This window comes from Engraulis encrasicolus, unplaced genomic scaffold (genome assembly GCF_034702125.1).
Source record: "Engraulis encrasicolus isolate BLACKSEA-1 unplaced genomic scaffold, IST_EnEncr_1.0 scaffold_69_np1212, whole genome shotgun sequence".
Classification (NCBI taxonomy): domain Eukaryota; kingdom Metazoa; phylum Chordata; class Actinopteri; order Clupeiformes; family Engraulidae; genus Engraulis; species Engraulis encrasicolus.
Window position 1 is genome coordinate 150,687 of NW_026946027.1, and position 22,837 is coordinate 173,523.

A 22,837-nucleotide genomic window follows, 5' to 3' on the forward strand; every position below is an offset into this window, starting at 1 on the left:
TAGTATGGTCCAAGTACAGTCATTTTTGCAGCTAAAATTGGCTATTTTTGGAAATTCAAAATGGCGGACCATGGAGAAGATCCCACTTTTCATGTATGAAAAGTGCAATTTTTCCAGTCATAATGAATACTTAAAATGTGATTGTGGTAAGTATTCATGAAAAAGGTAGCATTAGTGAATGGGCAGCATGAATTCTGGAAATAAACAACTAAAAATCTCACACAGTGTCCCTTTTAAGACATTTGCAGAGAATGCAAGCGTCCCCTGTTTGTGTGCATCACCAAAAAGGTCTGCTTTTGCTTCATCAGACCTTAAAACATCTTTGAAAATATTGTGCTTTATCCATATTCTCATACAAACATCAAGTGTTCCTTTTTATAACTTAAGCAATGGGGTCTGCCTTTGTCTCCACCAAGATATCCCTGCTATGTCTAGTGTTTTGGCATATGGTGCTTGTTCATACAACCAGGTCTATCCAAGACAGTTCTTCACAGTTCCATGTTTAGCAGGTTTCTGAATAACACACCATTAAAAGTAGTATACCTTGATGTTAAAAGATCATCTAAAAACACCAAGGTATACCACTTTCAATGGTGTGTTATTCAGATACAGCTATATAATTTATAGCAGGGATGGGCAACTGGAGGGCCGCCTATGGCTTCCCTCCTCATTCAGTACGGCCTGTAGATAACCTATTAAAGAAAAAAATGACCCGATTATTTTTAACCACTACTCAATCAATCACTCCTACTCCCATTAACATCGGCAGTCCGTAAACAACCGACTGTACATCGAAGCCTGTGTCTCTCAAATCTGTGGACATGTGGTGACAATGAAAACATGTGGCCCTCCTTATGATGGAAGTTGCCCATCCCTGATTTAGAGGTGCATGATTCATGATACATGGGGGGCATTTTCTTGTTGTCTGGCCCAGGGGTACTTTGTGATGAAGTGATAGCCTATATATAGTGAAAATGCAAAAGTTTGAAAAGCCAAACAACAACAGCAACACAGAGAAGGCGCACACTTTCGACCCAGTGCGTAACCGGAACGCCTGGCGCGCAGCGCGCAGCCTCCTTCTCAAAGTAGGACAAGTAGGCATGATAGGGCGTGGTTTGTGTGTATCTGCACTATAGACACCACATCTCCTATCACAATTCTGTTGAGGTTGCCGTTACATTTAAGCAGTAGTTTTAGTGACAGGGCTATCGCCACTATTTCCAAGTTTCAAGGAAGTGATAGCCCGAAGAAATTCCGGGAAACGGCGGTCTATGTGTTGGAGAACAATCATAGACAGCTATATAGCGGAGAGTAGCCTAATGTAGCATTAGTCATATATTTCTCTACGGCTCTGGCCAAGCCTAAACAACATGTTTGCGTTTAAAAGTCATAAAATAAATTTCTCCTCGCCAAATGCTACAGGCGTTTTTCGTAGAGGCGAAACACTATCGGGAGAATTGCGATTTGTGCTTGGCAGACAAATAGATTTTCAGGAAATATCAATGACCATCAAAGGCAAAGCAAAGGCGCTTTGGGACACGAAACGAGGAAAGCACAGCGTGGAGCACAAGGGAAAAGTGATATACTATCGGGAGGAAGCTGTTGTCCTACGAGCACCAAGTGGTTGTATGTTCACGTTGTTCGTTACCGAAATGCATGTGGAGGGATCTTTGCTTTTACTGATAGCCTATGTTTACTCTTACAGTTAAACACCAACTGAAACCAGGAGTTCACGTATACCCCTTTCTCTGCAAACTGCCCGATGGGTAAGTAGCCTAACAATGAGACAACATTAAATAATATAGGCCCAGTTCTACCACTGGTAAGATATCCTACTGATGGCTAGGCCTACATTAATGTATAGGCTACCTATAGGGCCAGAGCCTGTCCTGAGTAGGGCTACAGAATCCTTGTTTGGCAGGCTACATATCATCAAAGGATTTCCCCACATGGTCAAGAGGAAATTTCGTTCAGCCACAAATCCCACCTTCACTAAAATTTGTCTCGTGATGGATGTTCCAATTTAGCATGCCAGGCCAGACCCTTCGTTTGGAATTACGCAACTGCCCTCGTGACGCATGTGATTGAACCCCTTAACGCAGAACCCTGTTACAGGCTATAACCAGATATGCATATTCTCTACTGCAATATCCTAGACATGGGTTCTAAATGTGTGTTTTCTCCTGGCTGCGCACCACTGAACCTCTGATTGTTGGAAACCGCTGTCGGTCAAAAGATTAGCTCACGTGGTTGGCTGCCTAGCCAATGTCTTGCCCCTCCTCGCAAGTATGTTCAACTGCAGTGTGCAGGGGAGGGGGTAGGTCTGGATGACATCTCCCTCCTCCCCCCTGAGCACATCGACCCTCCCCCCCCCCTGTCATAAATACGGTGAGCCAATGCAGAGCCATACTCATGAACGGCCATCCGGGTACTTTGCTCTTACATTTGCGTTACGCCCCTTTATGGGTGAAAACAAACCGAATGTCTCATTGACTTACATGCTACATCGGCTAACCTAAATGAACAGATTCCATGCTTCAGCCATGGCTGTTTGGCTATATTATTTCAACAGCCGGCAACACAACACGTTTTCGGCATGTTGCGCGTGAACAACGCTTGTCTACAGGTCCGTATCTTTCGTTTATTGAACCCCAACATTACCAATTGACTTGTATGGGTTGTTTTCCCCCATAAATGGGCGTAACGCACATGGAAAACGTCACGCCGTTCATTAGTATACAGAGGGGAGAGTAGGACCATACGACTTTAGGTGCGATCGAGTTCACGTCAACGCATACATGCGCATGTAGACAGCAATGCACCTTGGATGAAAATGCTGCATGACGGTTAGATTTCCTGTCAAACTTCGACATTTCGTCGACGTTGCGTTGACGAGGTGACATGTCACATGGTGTCAAACTATCGCGGGATGAATGCGGCTGCAGTCAGATCTTGCAACCTCTGCAGTTGCTTATCCCCTTCCACGCTCGTCTGCGGACTACCTCCGAGGTCACGCGCCCATGAACTGGTCGGTCAACAACTCACTCACGTGTGTGGGTCTTGTCTCACACCTCTACACAAGTTTGCGCAGGTCCCCACTTCAGCTCCTCCTCACTGCCTGTCCCCCCACTCCTCACCGAGCCCCATCTCACGCCTTTCGTAAAGTCTTCACAAAAATAATAGATTAATTTTCGTGGTGCATTCACGTTATTGCCCGCCTTTCGTAAAGTCTTCACGAAAATAATAGATTAACTTTCACGCTGGCTATTCACTTGAATTGCCCCACTGCTGCTATGATTATCCAAACGTCTGCCGGGGTGGGGAGGGGGTGCTGACAGAACACTGCTGATACACTTGGGACTCACTAATTCAACGCCCTTTCTGTACCCTAAACCTAAACCTAAACCTAACCCTAACCTTAACCCTACTTAACCCTAACCCTAACCCTAACCTTAACCCTAACCTTAACCCTAAACCTAACCCTAAATTGCTTGTTTGAAATGTTTGATTACCATGTGACGGTAGGCTACCGAAAGGGCATCAAACTAGTGGGTCGCTAGGCAACAGCCGGGCTATTCAAGTGAATAGGCAGCGTGAAAATTAATGTATTATTTTCGTGAAGACTTTACGAAAGGTGGGCAATAACGTGAATGCACCACGAAAATTAATATATTTTTTTTCGTGAATACTTCACGAAATTAGTGAGATACGGTTGGTTAGTAGAGCAAATCAGTGCGCTCATCGTCTCGTTCATATTTGTGGCCGACTGTAAATGCGCTGTATTTAATAACACCCACATCGTGACAACAAGTTCTCGCTCACGTGCCTTTCGCAACATCGACGCTCGCAACAAACTCGTGCGCGCCTTTTGTTGCTGTCGACCAACGTTGACGGAAGCACGAGAGCGAGAACTTGTTGTCACGATGTGGGTGTTATTAAATACAGCACATTTACAGTCGGCCACAAATATGAACGAGACTATGAGCTCGCATCGGTTTGCTCTACTAACACACCACGTGTGAGGAGTGGAGGAACAGGCAGTGAGGAGGAGCTGAAGTGGGGACCTGAGCAAACTTGTGTAGAGGTGTGAGACAAGACCCATATACACACGTGAGAAAGTTGTTGACCAACCAGTTCATGGGCGCGTGACCTCGGAGGCAGTCCGCAGACGAGCGTTGAAGGGGATAAGCAACTGCAGAGGTTGCAAGATCTGAGTGCAGTCGCATGCATCCCGCGATAGTTTGACACCATGTGGCATGTCACCTCGTCAACGCAACATCGACGAAATTTCGAAGTTTGACAGGAAATCTAACCGTCATGCAGCATTTTCATCCAGGGTGCATTGCTGTCTACATGCGCATGTATGCGTTGACGACATCTCGATCGCACCTAGTTACGCAATTGGAGGACCAGGAATGAAATTGCAGCCCCGCCTTTCAACGAGATGAGTTCGTGCCTAAAGCGGCTGTCTTCCTATAGATTCAACATAGAACCACCACATTAACAGCTTGTGATAATCACAACAGTTTTACCATCTGTGATGTTTATTTGAAGTTATTACTACGAACAGCAAGTCTTGTCATATTCCCTGCATTGCATCGCATTGCATTTGCTGTGGCTACGCCCACTACTAGGCACTAACATTCGCAACGCTGAGCAGTAGGCCTACTGAGAAGCTAAAACACCTAATTTTGCTAATGAGGAAGTCTGCCCTAGCACACAGCGGAGATTGCCTGACTCTGTCCTCCGTATGGCTCTGAGCCCATTTATTGTCACCAAAATGATAATGTCCAAGTCTTAAAGGGACAGTTTGGTCAATTTCAACATGCATTTGTATTGCTCACGCTACCCTTGACTTGCCAGTACCTGGTGATGCCACATTTTTCGGCTCAGCCCTTTCCGAGATATGAGCAATTCTAATGGGGGCAGCGTTTGTTTACATTTTTAAAAAATGAAACATAGGCCAACTCCAAATATTTTCCCAAAAGGTACTGCTGTTGGCTAGTTGTCTGCTGATGTTTTATAACCTTTTGGATGTTTTTGGGAATAAATAAAAATGTTTTTTTGAAATGTAAATAAAGAGCTGCCCCATTACAATGACCAGGATCTCGGAAACGGCTGAAGAAGAAGAAAAAAAATCTCAGGCACTGACAAGTCCAGGGTAGTGTGAGCATTACAACTGAATGTTGAAATTGACCAAACTGTCCCTTTAATGTCCTTGCATTGCATTGTTATAGGCTAGTCCGTGGTCTAGAGCAGGTTGACAGGTGGGCTAGGCTGTCACCTGAAGTGGCAAAAGTCACAGATGATTTTTGTAGGCTAATCCTCCATCCCTGTTGCTCATCACCAGACCTAATCACACGTGAGATAAGCTAAGAATAACATAAAATAACACAGGGAAGAACATTTAAAATATATATATATATTATTTTGACTGCCAACGTGCATGTCGGGGTATACCAACGGAGAGGCTGTCACTCAGAATTAAAGATTCAGAGGAATTACTTAGTTATTACACAGACAGAGGATTGAATTCCTTTGAACCCATTTTAGCCTGATGACTCGTATACTGTATGTTGTTTGACCTTTGGTGCCTGGAGCGACATATCAGGCTCTTGAGATTTTAGATTTTTAAGATAAAAATGTGGGTATGTTACAGCTGAATGAATACATTCCAATGCAAGATGAGTGCCCTGGGGTTTAAATGCAGCTCTCCCAACCAGGGCTTAGGCATTCAGTAGGTGTTTTTTGCAGGTGCTTTAGGCATCAATGGGTTATTGGGTGAAGTTACAATGCCTGTGATGTATAGCTTATAAGGCATGTTTAAGTTGTGAAAGTCACGATATAGGTTGCTGAGATGAGATAAAATATGGTCAGTACTTAGTCTCTGACACCCCAACAGTTAATGCTCGTGAAAACGGGACTATACTATATTAGGCTATTGCCTAAATTAGAGGTGCTCCGATCACCATTTTTTGGGTCCGATCACCGATACCGATCACCAAAAATCTTTATCTGCCGATTACCGATCATTGCCGATCACAAAAATGATTTCCTATTTTTTTAATAGCCTATTAATTATCCTTATTGAATACCATTTCTGCCCATAAACCAATCAATCTTAATTTGCACATGTCTATTATTAGGCTATTATTATTATTATTATTATTATTATTATTATTATTATTATCTTTCAGACTAGTGTTGGTAATACAGTCTACAGTATTAATCAATGTATAAGTTATTGCATAGAATAACTAAACTATTTAAGATTGAATTGAAACTGAAACATTACATCAAATAGTCTTCCACATACGAGAAAAAAACAACCTGTCGCTTTAAATGAGCAGCCTCGTGAGGAGAGCCCCTCCCCTCTCTGTCACCTTCAACAGTTGCAGTGCTCCACTACCGTTCAGAATCGCTCTCTCAAGTTTTAACCACATCTGTCGCCGTTTGGTGTTTCAGCGACTATCAAACTAATCGACTGACTGCCAATTACAACTTTGAAAACAATAATTGACATGTTTGTGCTGACAACGTGAAGTTGTCGCGTGCTGACCAAGGCAACTACACAGGTTATAACGTAACATGGCTCACTGGCGAGTACTCAATCGCAAATTACATTGTCAGGTAAACGGCGCATGGATCGGAAAATCAGATCATTGTTGATGCAGATATGGTTATGAATGGTGGAAATGAAGGGGGGAATGGCGAAAAGTTATAGACAAGCAAAGATGCCTTCTTTTGGTGCAGTTGCAGCTGTGCAGAGCCAGCGCCTACATGCAGCGCCAGGTGTAAAGGCAAATGGTTGCGTGAGGAATTTAATATCTCTCGATCGGTTTTTTGATCGGCATGTTTTTCCGATCACCGATCAGGCTATTTTTGGCCATTATCGGCCGGTCATGATCGGCAGCCGAGCAATCGGAGCACCTCTAGCCTAAATGCTTTATGTACAAATGATGCTGTGGTTTTACACGCTGCCAAGCTCACTTGAAATAGACCCAGAATACATGGAAAACTGTCCTTTGACCATAACATTCAAAAGCATTCTTGTTTTTAAATAATAGAGTAGTCTGGCACTTTCCACATGTGCCATACAGTGAAAATGGACTTCAACTTGTTTTAGTGCTCAGTTTAAATGTCAGCATCTACGATTGCATGGGGGTGCAGTGCATTGGTTAAGCTATTCTCACTCATCTGTAGTTAAAGGGACACTCCACCCATTTGCATTAGGCTTTCCATTGCTAGACACCCAGTCATACTTTTGAATGGTTGTGCAACACTCTCTTAACCCCTTAATGCACGCCGTACCTCCTGAGGCACACTGTAATAGACATTGAAAGTTAACTACTATAGTACTACACTACTATGACAGTGCACGGGGCCTTTAGTAATACATTACGACTTGGCCGATGCCATTCTGGTAACAGTAAAGTTAGAATGCCGTGTCTTAAGGGGTTAATTCCCCCTGAGACAGGAGAAATCTGTATTCACCTCTTATCACTTCCTCCTACAATGATGTAAAAATCTTAATTTTGCGTCATTGTAGGAGGAAGTGTAAGAGAGGTGGATTTCTGTTGAGACTACAAGCCTTTTCCCCACCCTTTCAACCCCGCCCATAGGGGGTTGGGCCTAATGCGCTAACAGACCTATCACAGATCAGTGTGCCAGTGCTTTTGAAATCACTGGCATTGAGGCTCCAGTAAGTCACTAGGCCCATACGACTTTGTTGCTGTCGACCAACGTTGACGGAAGCACGTGAGCGAGAACTTGTTGTCACGATGTGGGTGTTATTAAATACAGCGCATTTACAGTCGGCCACAAATATGAACGAGACTATGAGCTCGCACCGGTTTGCTCTACTAACACACCACGTGTGAGGAGTGGGGGGACAGGCAGTGAGGAGGAGCTGAAGTGAGGACCTGCGCAAACTTGTGTAGAGGTGTGAGACAAGACCCATATACACACGTGAGTGAGTTGTTGACCAACCAGTTCATGGGCGCGTGACCTCGGAGGCAGTCCGCAGACGAGCGTTGAAGGGGATAAGCAACTGCAGAGGTTGCAAGATCTGACTGCAGTCGCATGCATCCCGCGATAGTTTGACACCATGTGACATGTCACCTCGTCAACGCAACATCGACGAAATTTCGAAGTTTGACAGGAAATCTAACCGTCATGCAGCATTTTCATCCAGGGTGCATTGCTGTCTACATGCGCATGTATGCGTAGACGACATCTCGATCGCACCTTTTGGCAGAGCTGCCTGGGTGTGGCCTGTGGAACTTGAGCATCGCAATGCACTATGGGGATTGTTGTCACAAATCCTCAAGCACTAAAAAGTCATTCTCTGCCTTTTCTCTGCCAAGAAGGCACCACATTAGAAATGTATGCTACTATGCTACTACATATATGACCCATTTTCAATACATATTCATGTCTCCACCGGTGGAATGCCCCTATAAGTATAGTGCTGCTGAATGATATGGGTTTTAAAAAGCACACGAATCCTCTCAGGCATTATCTTTTGAAGGTAGGCAATTGGGGCAAATTGCATCATCTATGCTCTAACAGTTTAGCTCCATCATAAGGACAACGTGTGGTCAAGACCTGCCACATTGTCAGCATTAAGTTACAGGAGAACATGACGAAACATGACAAAGAATACACATAGGCTATCATTTGAGCTGTTGAAGTCATGTCCAAGATGGTAATTTACACAATTTTTACATTATATAATATAAACTAAAACCATCTCATCAGTTCATATATTTAACTGTTAAGTGTTGTCCTTTGTTTTGTCTTTAGTCTAACATTTAACATTTTAACATTCAACATCCAATCATGTTATGATGTAGTTCAGTGTTTTCAACAAAAAGCGTACGTTTTGATATTGATTTTCAGACCAACGCCAGAAAATGACCATTCTGACCAATAATTAGTGCTGATTCAACGTCCCTTTGCTATATGGGGCCTATATAGACATACTATATAGTGCCTAGCTGCACTGAAATAGGGGAAGAGAAGTCAAATGCACAAGAGACTAATGAAAAACTAAATGTGTTTTCTTTCTTTTATCACAGAAATTTCCCTTCCACTTTTCAGTCTGGTCATGGAAAGATCTCATATTCAGTAATCTTTGTGATTCGCCGATCCCCACATCAAACAAAAACCTTTGAATCAGAATTCCAGTTTGAGCGCCTGGTCAATGTGGATGTTCCTGCGCTTTTGGTAAGTGAAACATGTTTGGGTTCAATATTTTCATTTTTTTCACAACTGGTCTCAATTGCCTCTTTTTCACTGCCGGTTTTCTGGAAGACCTACAGCTCAACACAGGGCGACTCGGACACCACTTATTGCTTCACGATTGAGCTGTGTTGTGCCTATTCGAGAAGCAAAAAGTGGCGGCCGAGTCGCGCTTTGTAGAGCTATAGGCCTACCAGAAAACCGACAGTGGAAAAGAGGCAAATGTCACAGTGAAGGTAAACTGCTGATAAGTTAGGGATATTGTGAGAGAGTCAGTGGGTGCCATATGCTGTTCGTTTCACTTGTATGTTTGTTGTAAGGAGACAATATTTGAGTAGACACACCTGATTTTGTGTTCCACGTTCCGTTTTTCAGTTTTATGTTTGAGTTGAAAAAAAATCCTGTGCTTAACACATTGAGAGTAAATAGAATGGAGGCCAAAATTCTATTTCATTGTTGAAGCCAAGTTGGAGCCAAGGTTGGACCCAAAAAGACCAAAAAATGGCCAAATCCCATTCATTCCTATGAGAGACATAAAACCCTGTATCTCCCTTAAATGCCACTCCAGGGGGATCATTTTTCGCTCAACTAGTAGGTCCCCTTGCTCTCCAACTTACCAGGGTGGTGATTTTTTGTGGTGCTGTTTTATTTTAGAGAGATATTAAAAGTTAAATTGACCAATGAGCATCAGAACATGGTTTGTTTGACAGTTAGAAGTCTTGTTGTTGTCCAATCAGCACCTGCGTTTGGCGTTGCTAAGGTGGAATGTAAGTTGGAATGTTCCCAAATCTGGCTTCAAAGCGTTGAATGGCAAATAGCGTTGATTTGGCGTCCATTCTATTTACTGTCAATGGCTTAACATGATCTCATCTGATCCTTGTGCCTTATGTGCAAAGCTTGCTTATGCACAAAAAGCTACATGCGCAACTTCTCAAACAAATGTTAGGATATACGTAGTATGACTGCCTTAAGCGTCCTTGGGTGTTTTGAAAGGCGCTATATAAAACGAAAGTATTATTATTATTATTGAATCAAAGGCAGGGATTAAAGTATTCCGCTGGGACCGATGCTGAACATTTTAACTGGGGACGGCCACGTGACAACACCTGTGCTCTGTCAACATCAAGTGCCACTATTTACCTTTGCATGTGCCTGCAGTTCAGACAAGGGGCGTGTCTTTGAGGATGCCTTTCGTGCAGATCTGTGTAGTGAACAACATGTGCACTACGACTAGCCTAGCGCAGCCAGACCCGTACAGCAAAAAGCTGTACCAGGGTCTAGGAGGGCTGGGCGGCAGTGTGGGCGGGATAAACGGTTGCTTCAGCACTCAACGTCACGCAATAGGATGGTGGAACAACCAATCCCCACACACTTCTGTGTAACGTCACAGCTGTCTTTCACAACGTACACGCGACACGCCCCTTAGTAGGTGCAGCGGCAACTTCGAGCCGTCGTAGCAGTGAATTCGTGTGATGACCACAGCCACAAACAAGTTTCCTAATAAATCGTGTTTTCACTTATACAGTTCAAAAATGCATCGTTTTCAACCACATGGCCCTCCTTGATCAATCAGCGAAATGTCGAGCAATGTGGGGCTTGTTAAATGGTTATATTTATGATTGTTGTCAACATGGCATGTTCGGTGTTAGCTAGCTAGCTGTATACCCATAACTAATACATGGCTAGCCGCTAGCTCGGTAGACTAGGTGTCATTCCCATCTATTTAGTAAGCGACTTACAGACTTTCAAAGCTCCCAAATGTCTCGTTTTTAATGACATGGATCTTATTAGAATTTGGGGCAGGCATATAATACAAGGCTGGATACCTAGCTCTGTTATTGACGACAGGTTAGCTAGCCACTAGCGAGGGCCTCTTTGTAGGTGAAGCGGCAACTTCCAGCCGTCGTAGCAGTGAAAGCGTGTGATGACCACAGCCACAAACAAGTTTCCTAATAAATCGTGTTTTCACTTATACAGTTCAAAAATGCCTCGTTTTCAACCACATGGCCCTCTTTGATCAATCAGCGAAATGTCGAACAATTTGGGGCTTGTTAAATGGTTATATTTATGATTGTTGTCAACATGGCATGTTCGGTGTTAGCTAGCTAGCTGTTTACCCATAACTTTCCCTGATTGTCGCTCCCAACGCAGGACGCTCCCCGGTCAGCTCGCTCCCACTAGCCAGACTATCAATCCCATCTATTTAGTAAGCTACTCAAAGACTTTCAAAGCTCCCAAATGTCTCGTTTTTAATGGCATGTGTCTTATTAGAAATTGGGGCCGCAATTTCATTCTACACCTACAGTAGTGGTCTGATAATAGCGTGTGACTATCTGGTTCTGTAAAATGCTCAACTTAGCTTACCGAGCTAGTTTAAAACATCGAATGATCAAATGGTAATGTGTTGAGATCTATTTGTGTCCGATAAGTTCATGGTGTATTATTACATCAATCCATGTCAGCCACGAAATGTATTATCATCCAGGCTTTTTAAATTAAGTAAACACTTTCGTGCTGTACGTAGCACGGACGGACACCATGCTTCTTCTTAGAAAGTTTCCTGTTTACTAGGTAGCCCGGCCCCCCTCGCGATTTGATTGGCCCTGTCATCGGATAACTTTCAGCCTCGCAAAACGACCGGGGTCCGCTAGACTGCCCCCGGGAGCAAATTCAATTTGCGGTCGCTAGGGGCGTCTAGATTTCTAGGCTACACTACGACTGCATGAAGAATTCTGGCTAGAACTTAGGCGCGGACGAGTTTGTTGCAAGCTTTGATGTTGCGAAGGCACGTGAGCGAGAACTTGTCACGATGTGGGTGGTATTAATTACGCATTTAAATAGGGCTGTCCGCAAATAATCGACTAATCGTTGGTCGACCAAAAAAAATTCTAGTCGACCGAATCCCATTGGTCGATTGGTCGCAGCGGAGGAAAAAAATGATTAATCGATTAGTCGGAGTAAATGACGACCTTTGGTCGACCAGCAAAATCCTTGGTCGTGGACAACCCTACATTTAAAGTCGCCCACAAATATGCATGAGACGATGAGCTCACACCAGTTTGATCTACTAATATAACACACCACGTGTGAGGTCTGGGGGGACAGGTGGAGAGGAGGAGCTGAAGTGGGGAGCAGTGCAAACTTGTGTATGGGTGTGAGACAAGACTCACGTGAGTGAGTTGTTGACCAACCAGTTCATGGGAGCGTGACCTCGGAGGCGGTCTGCAGTCGCATTCATCCCGCGATAGTTTGACACCATGTGACATGTCACGTCGTCGACGCAACATGACTGAAATGTAGAAGTTGGACAGGAAATCTAACCATCATGCAGCATTTTCATCCAGAGTGCATTGCTGTCTGCATGCACATGCAGGCGTCGAATGAGCTTATTGTGTCCACGAATCTGTTGATGGGAGGTGTCTTCTGCTCTGCTGTAATGTCATATCATGTGAGGTCATCACAGGAACATTAAGGTCGTTTGTGATGGCGTTTTTTCTGCCAGGCAGCAAGTTTGCTAGGCAGCGAGCATACCCACTGTGTCCGCGTGAAGCATCCTGGTTAGAATTTCTGTCCACGACGCAGCATATGGGAGTGACCTCTGCGCTGCAGTCATGTCATGTGACGTTAAACCATCGTGGGAACATTTTTTTTGCTAAGCAGCAGCGCAGCAAGGTAAGAGCAACTGCTCTGGCATGGGACCTCCTCCATGCCGTCGGTAATCTACCCTGATTGGCATTCATCTATCTGACGTGAATTGCGGGTGTAGTCCACATGCTTGTGAGGCAGTTCACTCGCTGCTTCAAGTAGGAATCAGCTTTTTTATGTTTTGGGAAATAAAGTCAGAAAGAACTGTCCATCTTGTTTACCAAGCATTCAACCCCACCTTTATTAGACCAAGCAGATCTCATTGTGATCAAGCAAATTCCTGCTTGGTTGCGTCCGGCGTATCATCAGGCGTTGACGAAGTATGTTGGTGAGAACTTGTCGTCACGATGTGGGTGGTATTAAACACTGCGCATTTAAAGTCGACCACGTGTGAGGTGTGGGGGGACAGATGGTGAGGAGGAGCTGATGTGGGGCGCAGTGCAAACTTGTGCAGGGGTGTGAGACCCAACAGCGACTCTACACACACGCGAGTTAACTGTTGGCCAACCAGTTCAGGGGTGAGTCCCTCGCAGTGCTATGCAGATGAGCATCAACGTGGATAAGCAACTGCGGGAGTTGCAAGGTCTGTCTGCAGTCGCATTCATCCCGCGATTGTTTGAAACCATGTGACATGTCACCTTGCCGTCGCGACATGACTGAAAATTTGGTGAATTGGACAAGAAGACAGTCTAACCATCATGCAACATTTTTATCCAGAATGCATTGCTGTCTGCATGCGCATGCAGACGTTGCACAATCTCAAAGCCTCACCTTGTTGGGTGAGGTCAGTGTGACGGAGGTCATCTTGCACCTGTTCACCCCCCTCGGGGATCGAACCTGCATCCTCGTCAACTACAACGGTCCGGTAATGGGAGACACAGTACGATACCGCTGGGCCAAGAGACTAGTCTCTCGGCCCAACGGCACGAGACTGTATGAAGCTATCGGAGGGAGGTTTACCAACGTTCCACGCCAACTCTGTGCTAGTTAGCCTCCGTTACACTCTCCCCCTTAAACCTCACTCCCATCCCGGGTCAGCGGCACCACTGTGACTCTTGGCCCAGCGGTATCGTACTGTGTCTCCCATTGCCGAACCGTTGTAGTTGACGAGGTCGCACGTTCGATCCCCGAGGGGGGTGAACAGGTGCAAGATGACCTCCGTCACATCAGCATGGGAACACATGGATTTCCCATGCTTACAAACATCCCACTTTGTGTGCAGACACATTGACAGTCCCATTGGAGCAGCGTAGTAGTGCATGGTTAGAAGAATCTGTTTTCTAGTCGGCTGGATGTCGTAGCTGTGTCCTTGGTTTCTGTACACCTGTTTTCTGCACTTGTGGTATTCTTTCTACATAGGTGCCACAGTCGTTCACCAGACGTCAATACCTCCAGAACCACATGTTTACCGTAACGGGGGATGTATCTATGAATGTGTTGGTGGATAAAAAAGGTTTTGTTCCTGGTAAGACGCCACAGCCTCAGTCCTTTTGCTAAGCCGTCATATTCATTTTGCTTGCAGAGCTGTTACATAATGTGAGTCAATGTACTGTGCCTACCTGTAGTTGAAATGAAGAGGTGTGTCATACCGTAACATTACTACACTTTATGATGTTGAATGGTATTTTACATCCGTTTTGTAAGTGCATTATTTTTTGTTATTTACAGGGGAAACTATAACAGTTAAAACGGAAGTTGGAAACGGTACTTCCTCGACTGTTGTGCCCACAGCTGAGCTAGAAAAAAAACTGACATACTACGACGATGGCAGAATTACTAGTAAGAGGAAATCCCACCAGTTGAGATATGAGGTGGGAGAGCATGTTAAGCCCAACACTTCAGAGTTTAAGGGGGAGATCAAGCTTCATATCCCTAAGGACGCTTGCGTCACCCTGAAAGACTGTGAGGTCCTGGATGTTGAATACGTAGTCACGGTAAGTCTCAGACAGGCTTGTTACAAACCATTGTTCACACACACTGTCACAATTTCTCAAGTCAAGTGTGCTTCACTTGGTAGTGCCACAGCCTTGAAGTTGTACACTCGCAACACAAAGAGACAGAGCAGCATTGTGATCCAGAAATTAGAAACACAAACAACATTTTGAAGATATTGCATGGAACGCAGGCGTATGGATGCAGTAACTTACATGAAATACGCATGTTAGCGCATTCATGCACAAATCATGCCCGCGCACGCATATTTTGCAGCAAGCTTATCAAGCACTTTTGCAGGTTCTTTTTTTCCAGACCAAAATTTATATTGATGTTTCAAATGTTATATTTATATTCAAATAGGAAAACTACTTACGTCAAAATACTGTGTACAAATTATTTCACATTTCACTAGCACACATTTCACAGTATAACTTCCATGAAAACTCTTCATGACAGAGCACAGAGGTGCCCCTTCTTTGATCACTGTGGGTTACCAGACAGGCAGCGCTGTCTTGCCCACACAGATAATCATTGAATCGTTGATGACAATATCCAAAATGCACACATGGTTCGTCAAATCGTTCATTTCCCACACTTTAATTTCAACTGGTGCTTTTGGGTGACCAGTGAAAATAACCAAAGCTTTGCTGATGAGACTTTCTTTTCTTTTCTTTCTTTTTTTCCCCCTTTTTTATATATATATATATATATATATATATATATATATATATATATTCATTTATTTATTTATTTATTTTAAATACGTTTTTAGGGGCTTTTATGCCTTTTATTTTTGATAGGACAGTCTGAGATGGTGACAGGAAGCGAGTGGGACAGAGAGATGGGGTGGGATCGGGAAATGACTCCGTCCGGACTCGAACCGGGGTCCCCATGGGCATGCAAGCCCAAATGTGGGGGGCTTAGCGCGCTGCGCCACAGCGCCCCCACAGATGAGACTTTCAAAACTGAACGTGAATAAAAGCAGAGCAACAAGTTGCGATTGAATGTTGTTTTTTTTCCCCTCACGCTGTCTAGCCACACCACGTTGACATTGACACATAGACGTCCGACATTCATAACAAAACATAGATAGAATCTACAAATTTCAGTTTGGCTGGTAGAAAAGACCAACTTACGAGCCACTTGGACCCGTTAGTAAGTGTGTGTTTGGCTAGTAAAATTAACATCTACTAAAGCCTAGTAAACCAGCGCCACATTTTCCGGCTGCGAGTGATCTAGCCTCGGATCGGTCGAACATTATGAGCACATTGCCCTGAGTGTGGCAGACCAATCACATCACAGATATTTGTCTTGAATCAAAGCGGTCAGGGTTTTGAGGGAGTGACGGCGAAGCTCGCAACCAAGGTTGGATATATACTGTAATAAGAGGAATCGAAACACGCCCACTCAATGTAAAAGCATGTGCTCAAAATTTGGTCTCCTAAGGGGGCGTTGTCCCTCCTTCTTCTTCTTCTCCGAAGGTCTCCTTATCAAAGGTCTCTTAAAGGGGCGTTCACCTGACGTAAAGTGGAAAGAACCCGCCTGCTTTATCTCACTCTCATATAGGATTCTCTGTCGCAACGTTGGGAAAGCACATCAACGAGAAAGACCACTGATTGGTCAGCTGATTGCCGGCCTTTAGGCACAGGCACGGTTTGAAAAACAACAGGTTGTTCTCATCAACAATCTTCGGATGTATCGTTCTTCGGGGCCAGACTAAATTACACATCCAGTCTCACATTTAGGATCTACTAGCCATTTTGGATGGTTGTGAACCTGAGTACACCCTATGTTAAAATCCATGACCACATCATATGGCATACAGGGCATTTGCCCAGTGGACTGTTAGTGATTTTTGAACATGGCGTCCCTCTCAATCAGTTCTCATGTCACAGAGGCCTCTCCAAGACTGTGAGATGTAAATGAAGCACTTCGGCTGTTGCGGTCTAGGAGTTGATATTAGATTACTCTAATGTCATACTATAGGGCCGTACACACACGTCGCTGCTAGTTACTCGCTCAGCGAATGAACTCAATAGAATGTCAATGTGTTCCAGCGAGACTAGCAGGCGAGTAGGCGAGTACTGTACAAGCGATGCGATGTGGGCGGATCCCGAGTTGAAAATATGTTATCTTCGAGCGAGGCGAGTAAGCGAGTAACCAATTGGAAGGCACAGTTCGGTACTTCTCGCCTGTTCATTGACAGTTTAAGCCGCGGGAACTTTCAGCCAATGTTCCATGAAAGAGAGGCGAGTAGGCGAGCAAGCGGGAAGCTAGTAAATAGCAGCGATGTGTGTGTACGGCCCTTAAGTTTCCTTGTCTCTTTGGATGCCTGATGGAATAGTCTCCGCCCATTCCAGCCCTGTTAAAAATCATCGGCCGGGGGGGGGAATAGAGGGGGTGTTGTATTCGCTTTGAACTCACACATATCTGTGGACGCAGGTACTGCCTGAGCTCTGTGGTGCCCCGTACTCCCGAGCTCGAGAATTTTTACTGCATAGATATTTCTCGGCCGTGGCAGTACTCCAGCCCCACAGCCAGTGATCTTGCCCAAAACTCGGAGTAATCTATCTCAGCTTCTTGAGTGCACCGATCCGCGCGGATCCCGTGAAGCACTTTGATGACCGGTCCACAGCATGGAAAGCCTCTCTCCAACGAGAGCCAGGCGATCATCAGAAGTCCGTTCTCCAGCGAGACTGAAGTGCTTAATCCAAATTCCAGATCAAGTCAAGTCAAGTCAAGTCAGCTTTTATTGTCAGTTTCTTCATATGCGCAGGTCATGCAAGGAAATTGAAATGACGCTTTCTCTCGTATACCATGAAAGAACATAGACATACACGGGACTGACATATACAGACTGACATCAAAGTGCAAGACAGGACAAGTATCAGTGTTGGTCCAATACCCATAAAGTGATGAAGTAATGAATAATACTTAAATAGTGAGATAGTGAACTAATGAAATTATGTGTGTGTGGTGTTAAAAGTGATTTGTACAAAGAAAAGTGGGATTCTCAATCCTGCTGTTTTTGTTAGCTGTACTGATGTAACTTTGCCTTGATTTTTTTTACAGGTGTATCTGAAAGCAAACGCAGCCACCGCACTGACAGCTGTCTTCCCCATCGTGATCGGCAACTCTCCACCGATGCCTTAAGAGCCTGAAACGCTTGACACAAACTGATGTGAACATGTGTGTGTCTTTGGCTCCCCTTGCAGATGACATGCACGCCCACACACACACACACACACACACACACACACACACACACACACACACACACACACACACACACACACACAGAAGGGTCATTGCATTCCCTAGCCTCAAACCCTCAAACCACCTCCAGGGGCAAGGTAACTACTACAGAACTAATGCCCTTTCCCCAATCTTTGTGTAATTATATTTAAGGTTCCAGTTTGGTAATGGTAATGTCATGTGACATCAAACACTTTGGGACCCGACCTGACCGATTTTAATACAACATGGTGTCTTAAGTTGTGATAGGCCACCGCTCATCTGTTTAGAAGGTGCAGGATTCAGTAGAAATTTCTGTATAAAAAGAAGGCAATCCGCACACTTCAGGTCTATTTTTGTGCAAAGAAACTTTACTTGAATTGCAAGCTTTCGGTCCTTAGACCTTCATCAGGCAGATGTCAGGCAGATGTAGGCAGTAGGCAGATGCCTACCTCTTCATCAGTAAAGTTTCTTTGCACAAAAATAGACCTGAAGTGTGCGGATTGCCTTCTTTTTAATTACAACTTGGTGTGCCTTTTCAGTGGCAAGACAGAATCCCAGAACTGCATTTGCATGAATCTGCTGCCTATACGAAGGGAAAGACCGAAGGCAGATATCAACATTGTAGTAACAAAAAAAGGGATTTTCATCTGGCAGGAGATACCAGATGACGTACACACACCCACACCCATGTGGAGGAGGACACTGGAGACTTTACAACTCAGGGGTGCATTTCCCAAAACCATAATCGTAGCAACTACAGTAGCATTAGCCTCTTTGTTGTTTGTAATGCCATTTCTTATTGGCAGCTACCCAAGTTGCTAACTGGCTAACAACTACACTTTCGAGAAACACGACACTGCAGCGGGATCACTATCTCCGTCTTTGTGCGAGGTGGGCCCAAGTCTGGGCTTCAGGTCCTCATACCCATCTCATGGAGTCTGTTTCTGGTCATTTGGGCTCAACAATGAACAACAGTCTCTTGCCGAACTCATTTTGCAGGGCTCTGGGGTTACACTCCGCCTGTCAATGGGGTTAGTTCACATGCGGTAGTTAACACTTGCAACAATGTGAAAAAGACATGAAAGATGATGTACGAGTGTTTGCTAAACAAAGCACCCTAAAGGAGGGTTAGTATACCGGTAACCTACAACAATACCTAGCACAAGGCAGACGAGGGGCGGGGACATCAGAGGCGTCGCAATCACGTTAACCTACCGTCGGAATGGCGGTGTGTCGGAATGGCGGTGTGTCAGAATGGCGATTGCCCCCCGGCTCTGACAGTACACTTCCTCTGTGACATGAGACATTCATCAGGGCACTGGCGACTCACGTCGTGCTCTTACCAGAAGTGACGGACTAGCATAGCATTATGCCACATTCTGGAGTGGTATATCCCAATATGCAACCAGGAGGCAGATACCTCCTACTTGAAAGCGCTCCAACCAGCTAGTCAAACTTCAACTATTCCTATCACTGTGCACTGCCATTGCTGTGTTGACAACATGATTTCGAAGTCGGGGTACTTCGATGTGGCCCCAACTCACAACTTGAACATTCTGCTTTGACAGGTGCTCCAATGCATTTCAGCAAGTAGGAGGTCAGAAACATCCCATCTCCCACCCTTGGGGAATGCGCCTTTAGTGCCCAAATATCAGTTGGCTACTGTTTATATTTCACTGCTTGTCACACTTAGATTTACATTTCGTTGACCCCAAATGGTACCTGTGTCACTTACAATACTGACTAATGAAGGGGTCTGTTGACTAATCAACATTATTCACAGAAATAAGAGACCGCTAATGTAACCACACTAGACCTATGATTTTTGGCCCAGGCCCGAGCCCGAACCCGAACCCGAGCCAATTTCGGGTCGGGTCGGGCCTGAAATGTCACTCATTACGTTCGGGTAGGGTCGGGTTCGGCTTCTCTATCGTTGACAGTTTTTTTTTTTTTTTTTTTTTTTTTTTAAATAAATAAATAGGCTATGTAGGCTGTGCGTTAATAATATTCCACGTCAGTTGATAATCCAGCAGTGCAGTGCCTGCTGCTAGAATGCACGCGCTTTCCCTCGCCTCTCCCTCCCATCACAGTGCGCTGAGGCATTTCGGCCGTGTTTTGGCCACGAGAGACGCGTGGTCTGCAAAAAACAGAGGTCGCCTCATCAACCCGACACATACTGTAGCCTAATAAACTCTTGCAATGGCAATTCAAGAACTCCTTCATTCCTGTTCTGCTGCTCGCGTCGTTGTTCTTCTTTGTCTCGCTGTCTCTCTCTGTGAAAGTGCCGCGCTAGATTTTTAAGGTCGTACTGCTGCTGTGGCTTATGGCCCAATGATCAGCCGGTCAAAATGACGGACGCCCTTAAAATTTTCCGCCAACTCTTAAAAAAAGCGTCAATGATGGATTATCGCTTAATGTAACCTCTGTGCACTGCAGTGCAGCATACACAGAAATATAAAAGATGGCCTGCATGTTTATACAGTCTATTTAACTTAGATTTCGTAACAAAATACTTTAATGGCTTTAATTTAAGGGCTTTGATTTGTTATCATAGATCACCCCTCCTTATAAATAAAATTTGAAATTTCGGGCTTCCCTCGGGCTCGGGCCTACACATCCAATAATTAGTCGGCCTCGGGCCGGGCCCGGCCCAATTCCCATGGGCCCATGTCGGTTCGGGCTTGGATTTTTTTACCCGTTCTTACCTCTGAACCACACTGAAACATAGCGCCCGAAGTGCACAAATGCACTATTTGAGAGTCACGCTTAGTGAATAAGTCCAGCTGGCTTCCTTACAAGTTAATGGCCTGGGCTAGAGTAGTACATTCATCCATTTTGGGTAGAGGTGCACCGAAATGAAAATTTGTGGCCGAAACCGAAACCAATTAATAATTAATCACTTGGCCGAATTCCGAAACCGAATATTACAATTCAGTCAAAAGTTAGGTTTTTCACAATTTTTAAATATTGGTTAAATCTAAGGTTTACAATAAATGTTTTGATTAAATGTGTATTTGAAGTCTTCAAATGTTAGAGTAGAACTGAAATTAGTTTAATTAAAGGCGTATGCCACTATTTTGGGGCTTAATACAGTTAAAATCGTTGGCTGGGGTTTATAAAGGTGGTAAAGTGTCTTATTTTTCATGTTAAGCGTTGTCTGGCTGTAAGACAAGTTAAAAGAGGGAATATGTCGCTAAGCTAGTGAAAGTCAATGTATCCGTGTAGCATTGTAGCATGCTACACGGATACATTGACTTTCACTAGCTTAGCGACATATTCCCTCTTTTGACTTGTCTTAAAGCAAGACAACGCTTAACATGAAAAATAAGACACTTTACCACCTTTATAAACCCCAGCCAACGATTTTAACTGTATTAAGCCCCAAAATAGTGGCATACCCCTTTAATGCCCATTTTCAATTAATTTTCTATTCGGCCTCCAATTCGGCCACTCGATTGGCTTTCGGCCGAAAACCGAGTGTCTTTTTTGCGTTTTCGGCCGAATATTTTCTGCGCCCGATTTTTTGGTGCACCTCTAATTTTGGGTAATAAACACATCTTGAACACTGGCACTCTGAACCTGGCATTAGTTGGCTGTGACCAGCTGCAGCAGTATGAACCAACATTGCTTTGAATTTGCAAGTGTCCCTCTGTCCACATAGTTTCTATCCTTGCTGTTTGCCTCAGCCACATACTGAACATCACTCAAACGGCCAACAACGCATGAGCACAGCAAACTACCTGAATATAGTGAACAGATAATTTATTTCATTTCATGAATATTTTCTTTTTTTAAGTGAAAGCCCAACTGGAAAACTCTAACTCGCATTGTCATTGTGGCACAGCACTCAACTGCACACGAGTGAACACTGCACAGAATGAAATTGCATTTATGCCACACTCGTGCAAGGGGGGCAGCCCCCAATGGTGGCAGGAAGGTACCATGCTCACGGAACCTCGGTCATGGAGGAGGATGGGGGAGAGCATTGGTTAATTACTCCCCCCACCAACCTGGCGAGTCGGGAGTCGAACCGGCAACCTTTGGGCTACAAGTCTGACGCCTTAACAGCTCACCCATGACTTCCCTTTATTGCGGCTCGATCTCTTATCACCCTACCTACCTGATCACTCCTACATGTAGTGCCATAAAGTGGTTAAGGATATGGGAGATATACTAATGTTGCGTTGCATGTACTGTGAGCCCAAGGAAGGAACATTAGCGTTGGCTTACCGAAGCCACGAGTTAACAATGGATGCGGCCAGTCCCCGCCTTGGCTCTGGTTGCTGGCTAGCCCAAGCTGTGCATTGTCTAGTCCGTGTAACTGAAGTAGTAGGTCCACTTGTCTTCTTCTTACCTCCCGTTCTTCCACCCACCATACAAATAAGTTCAAGTCCAACAATAGTCGCGTTGCCAGCGGCGGACTCTCACCCTGCCCTCTGCTTCCTGCGTCACAATTCTCCCAAACCTGTGCACCTCCACCCCTTATATGGGCATTCGCAACCCGAAACCAAGTCAGGTCTTTTCATTATGATCGTGTAGTATAGTCTAAGTGCACTTGACCTTTCCCTGACCTCTCCCATCGTAACACTGTTTCCCCTTCCTGATGGCATGGCCCCATTCCAAGATGACAATGCCAAGACTCATCGTGCTCATTTGGAAAGCCTCGCAAAGTATGAGCATAGCAGACTATCTGAATATAGTGAATGAACAGATAATCTCATCAATGTCTTTCCTGACCTCTCCCATCGTAACACTGTTTCCCCATTCCAAGATGACA

At 44.7% G+C, this 22,837-nt stretch overlaps 1 protein-coding gene across 2 annotated transcripts; it reads left to right on the forward strand.

The window, feature by feature from the left end:
* Positions 1-1,178: 1,178 nt before the first annotated feature.
* Positions 1,179-18,026, forward strand: LOC134444743 (arrestin domain-containing protein 3-like). 2 transcript variants are annotated; one of them, XM_063193962.1, is made up of 6 exons: positions 1,179-1,626; positions 1,706-1,766; positions 9,081-9,228; positions 14,248-14,353; positions 14,557-14,822; positions 15,624-15,692. In XM_063193962.1, exons 1-6 carry the CDS (start codon positions 1,371-1,373, stop codon positions 15,639-15,641), a joined length of 855 nt encoding a protein of 284 aa, XP_063050032.1. In that variant the 5' UTR covers positions 1,179-1,370; the 3' UTR covers positions 15,642-15,692. The 2 variants fall into 2 exon arrangements, with proteins under 2 accessions (XP_063050032.1, XP_063050033.1); XM_063193963.1 differs by lacking the exon at positions 15,624-15,692 and adding an exon at positions 17,896-18,026 and having other exon boundaries at positions 1,179-1,766.
* Positions 18,027-22,837: the final 4,811 nt, after the last annotated feature.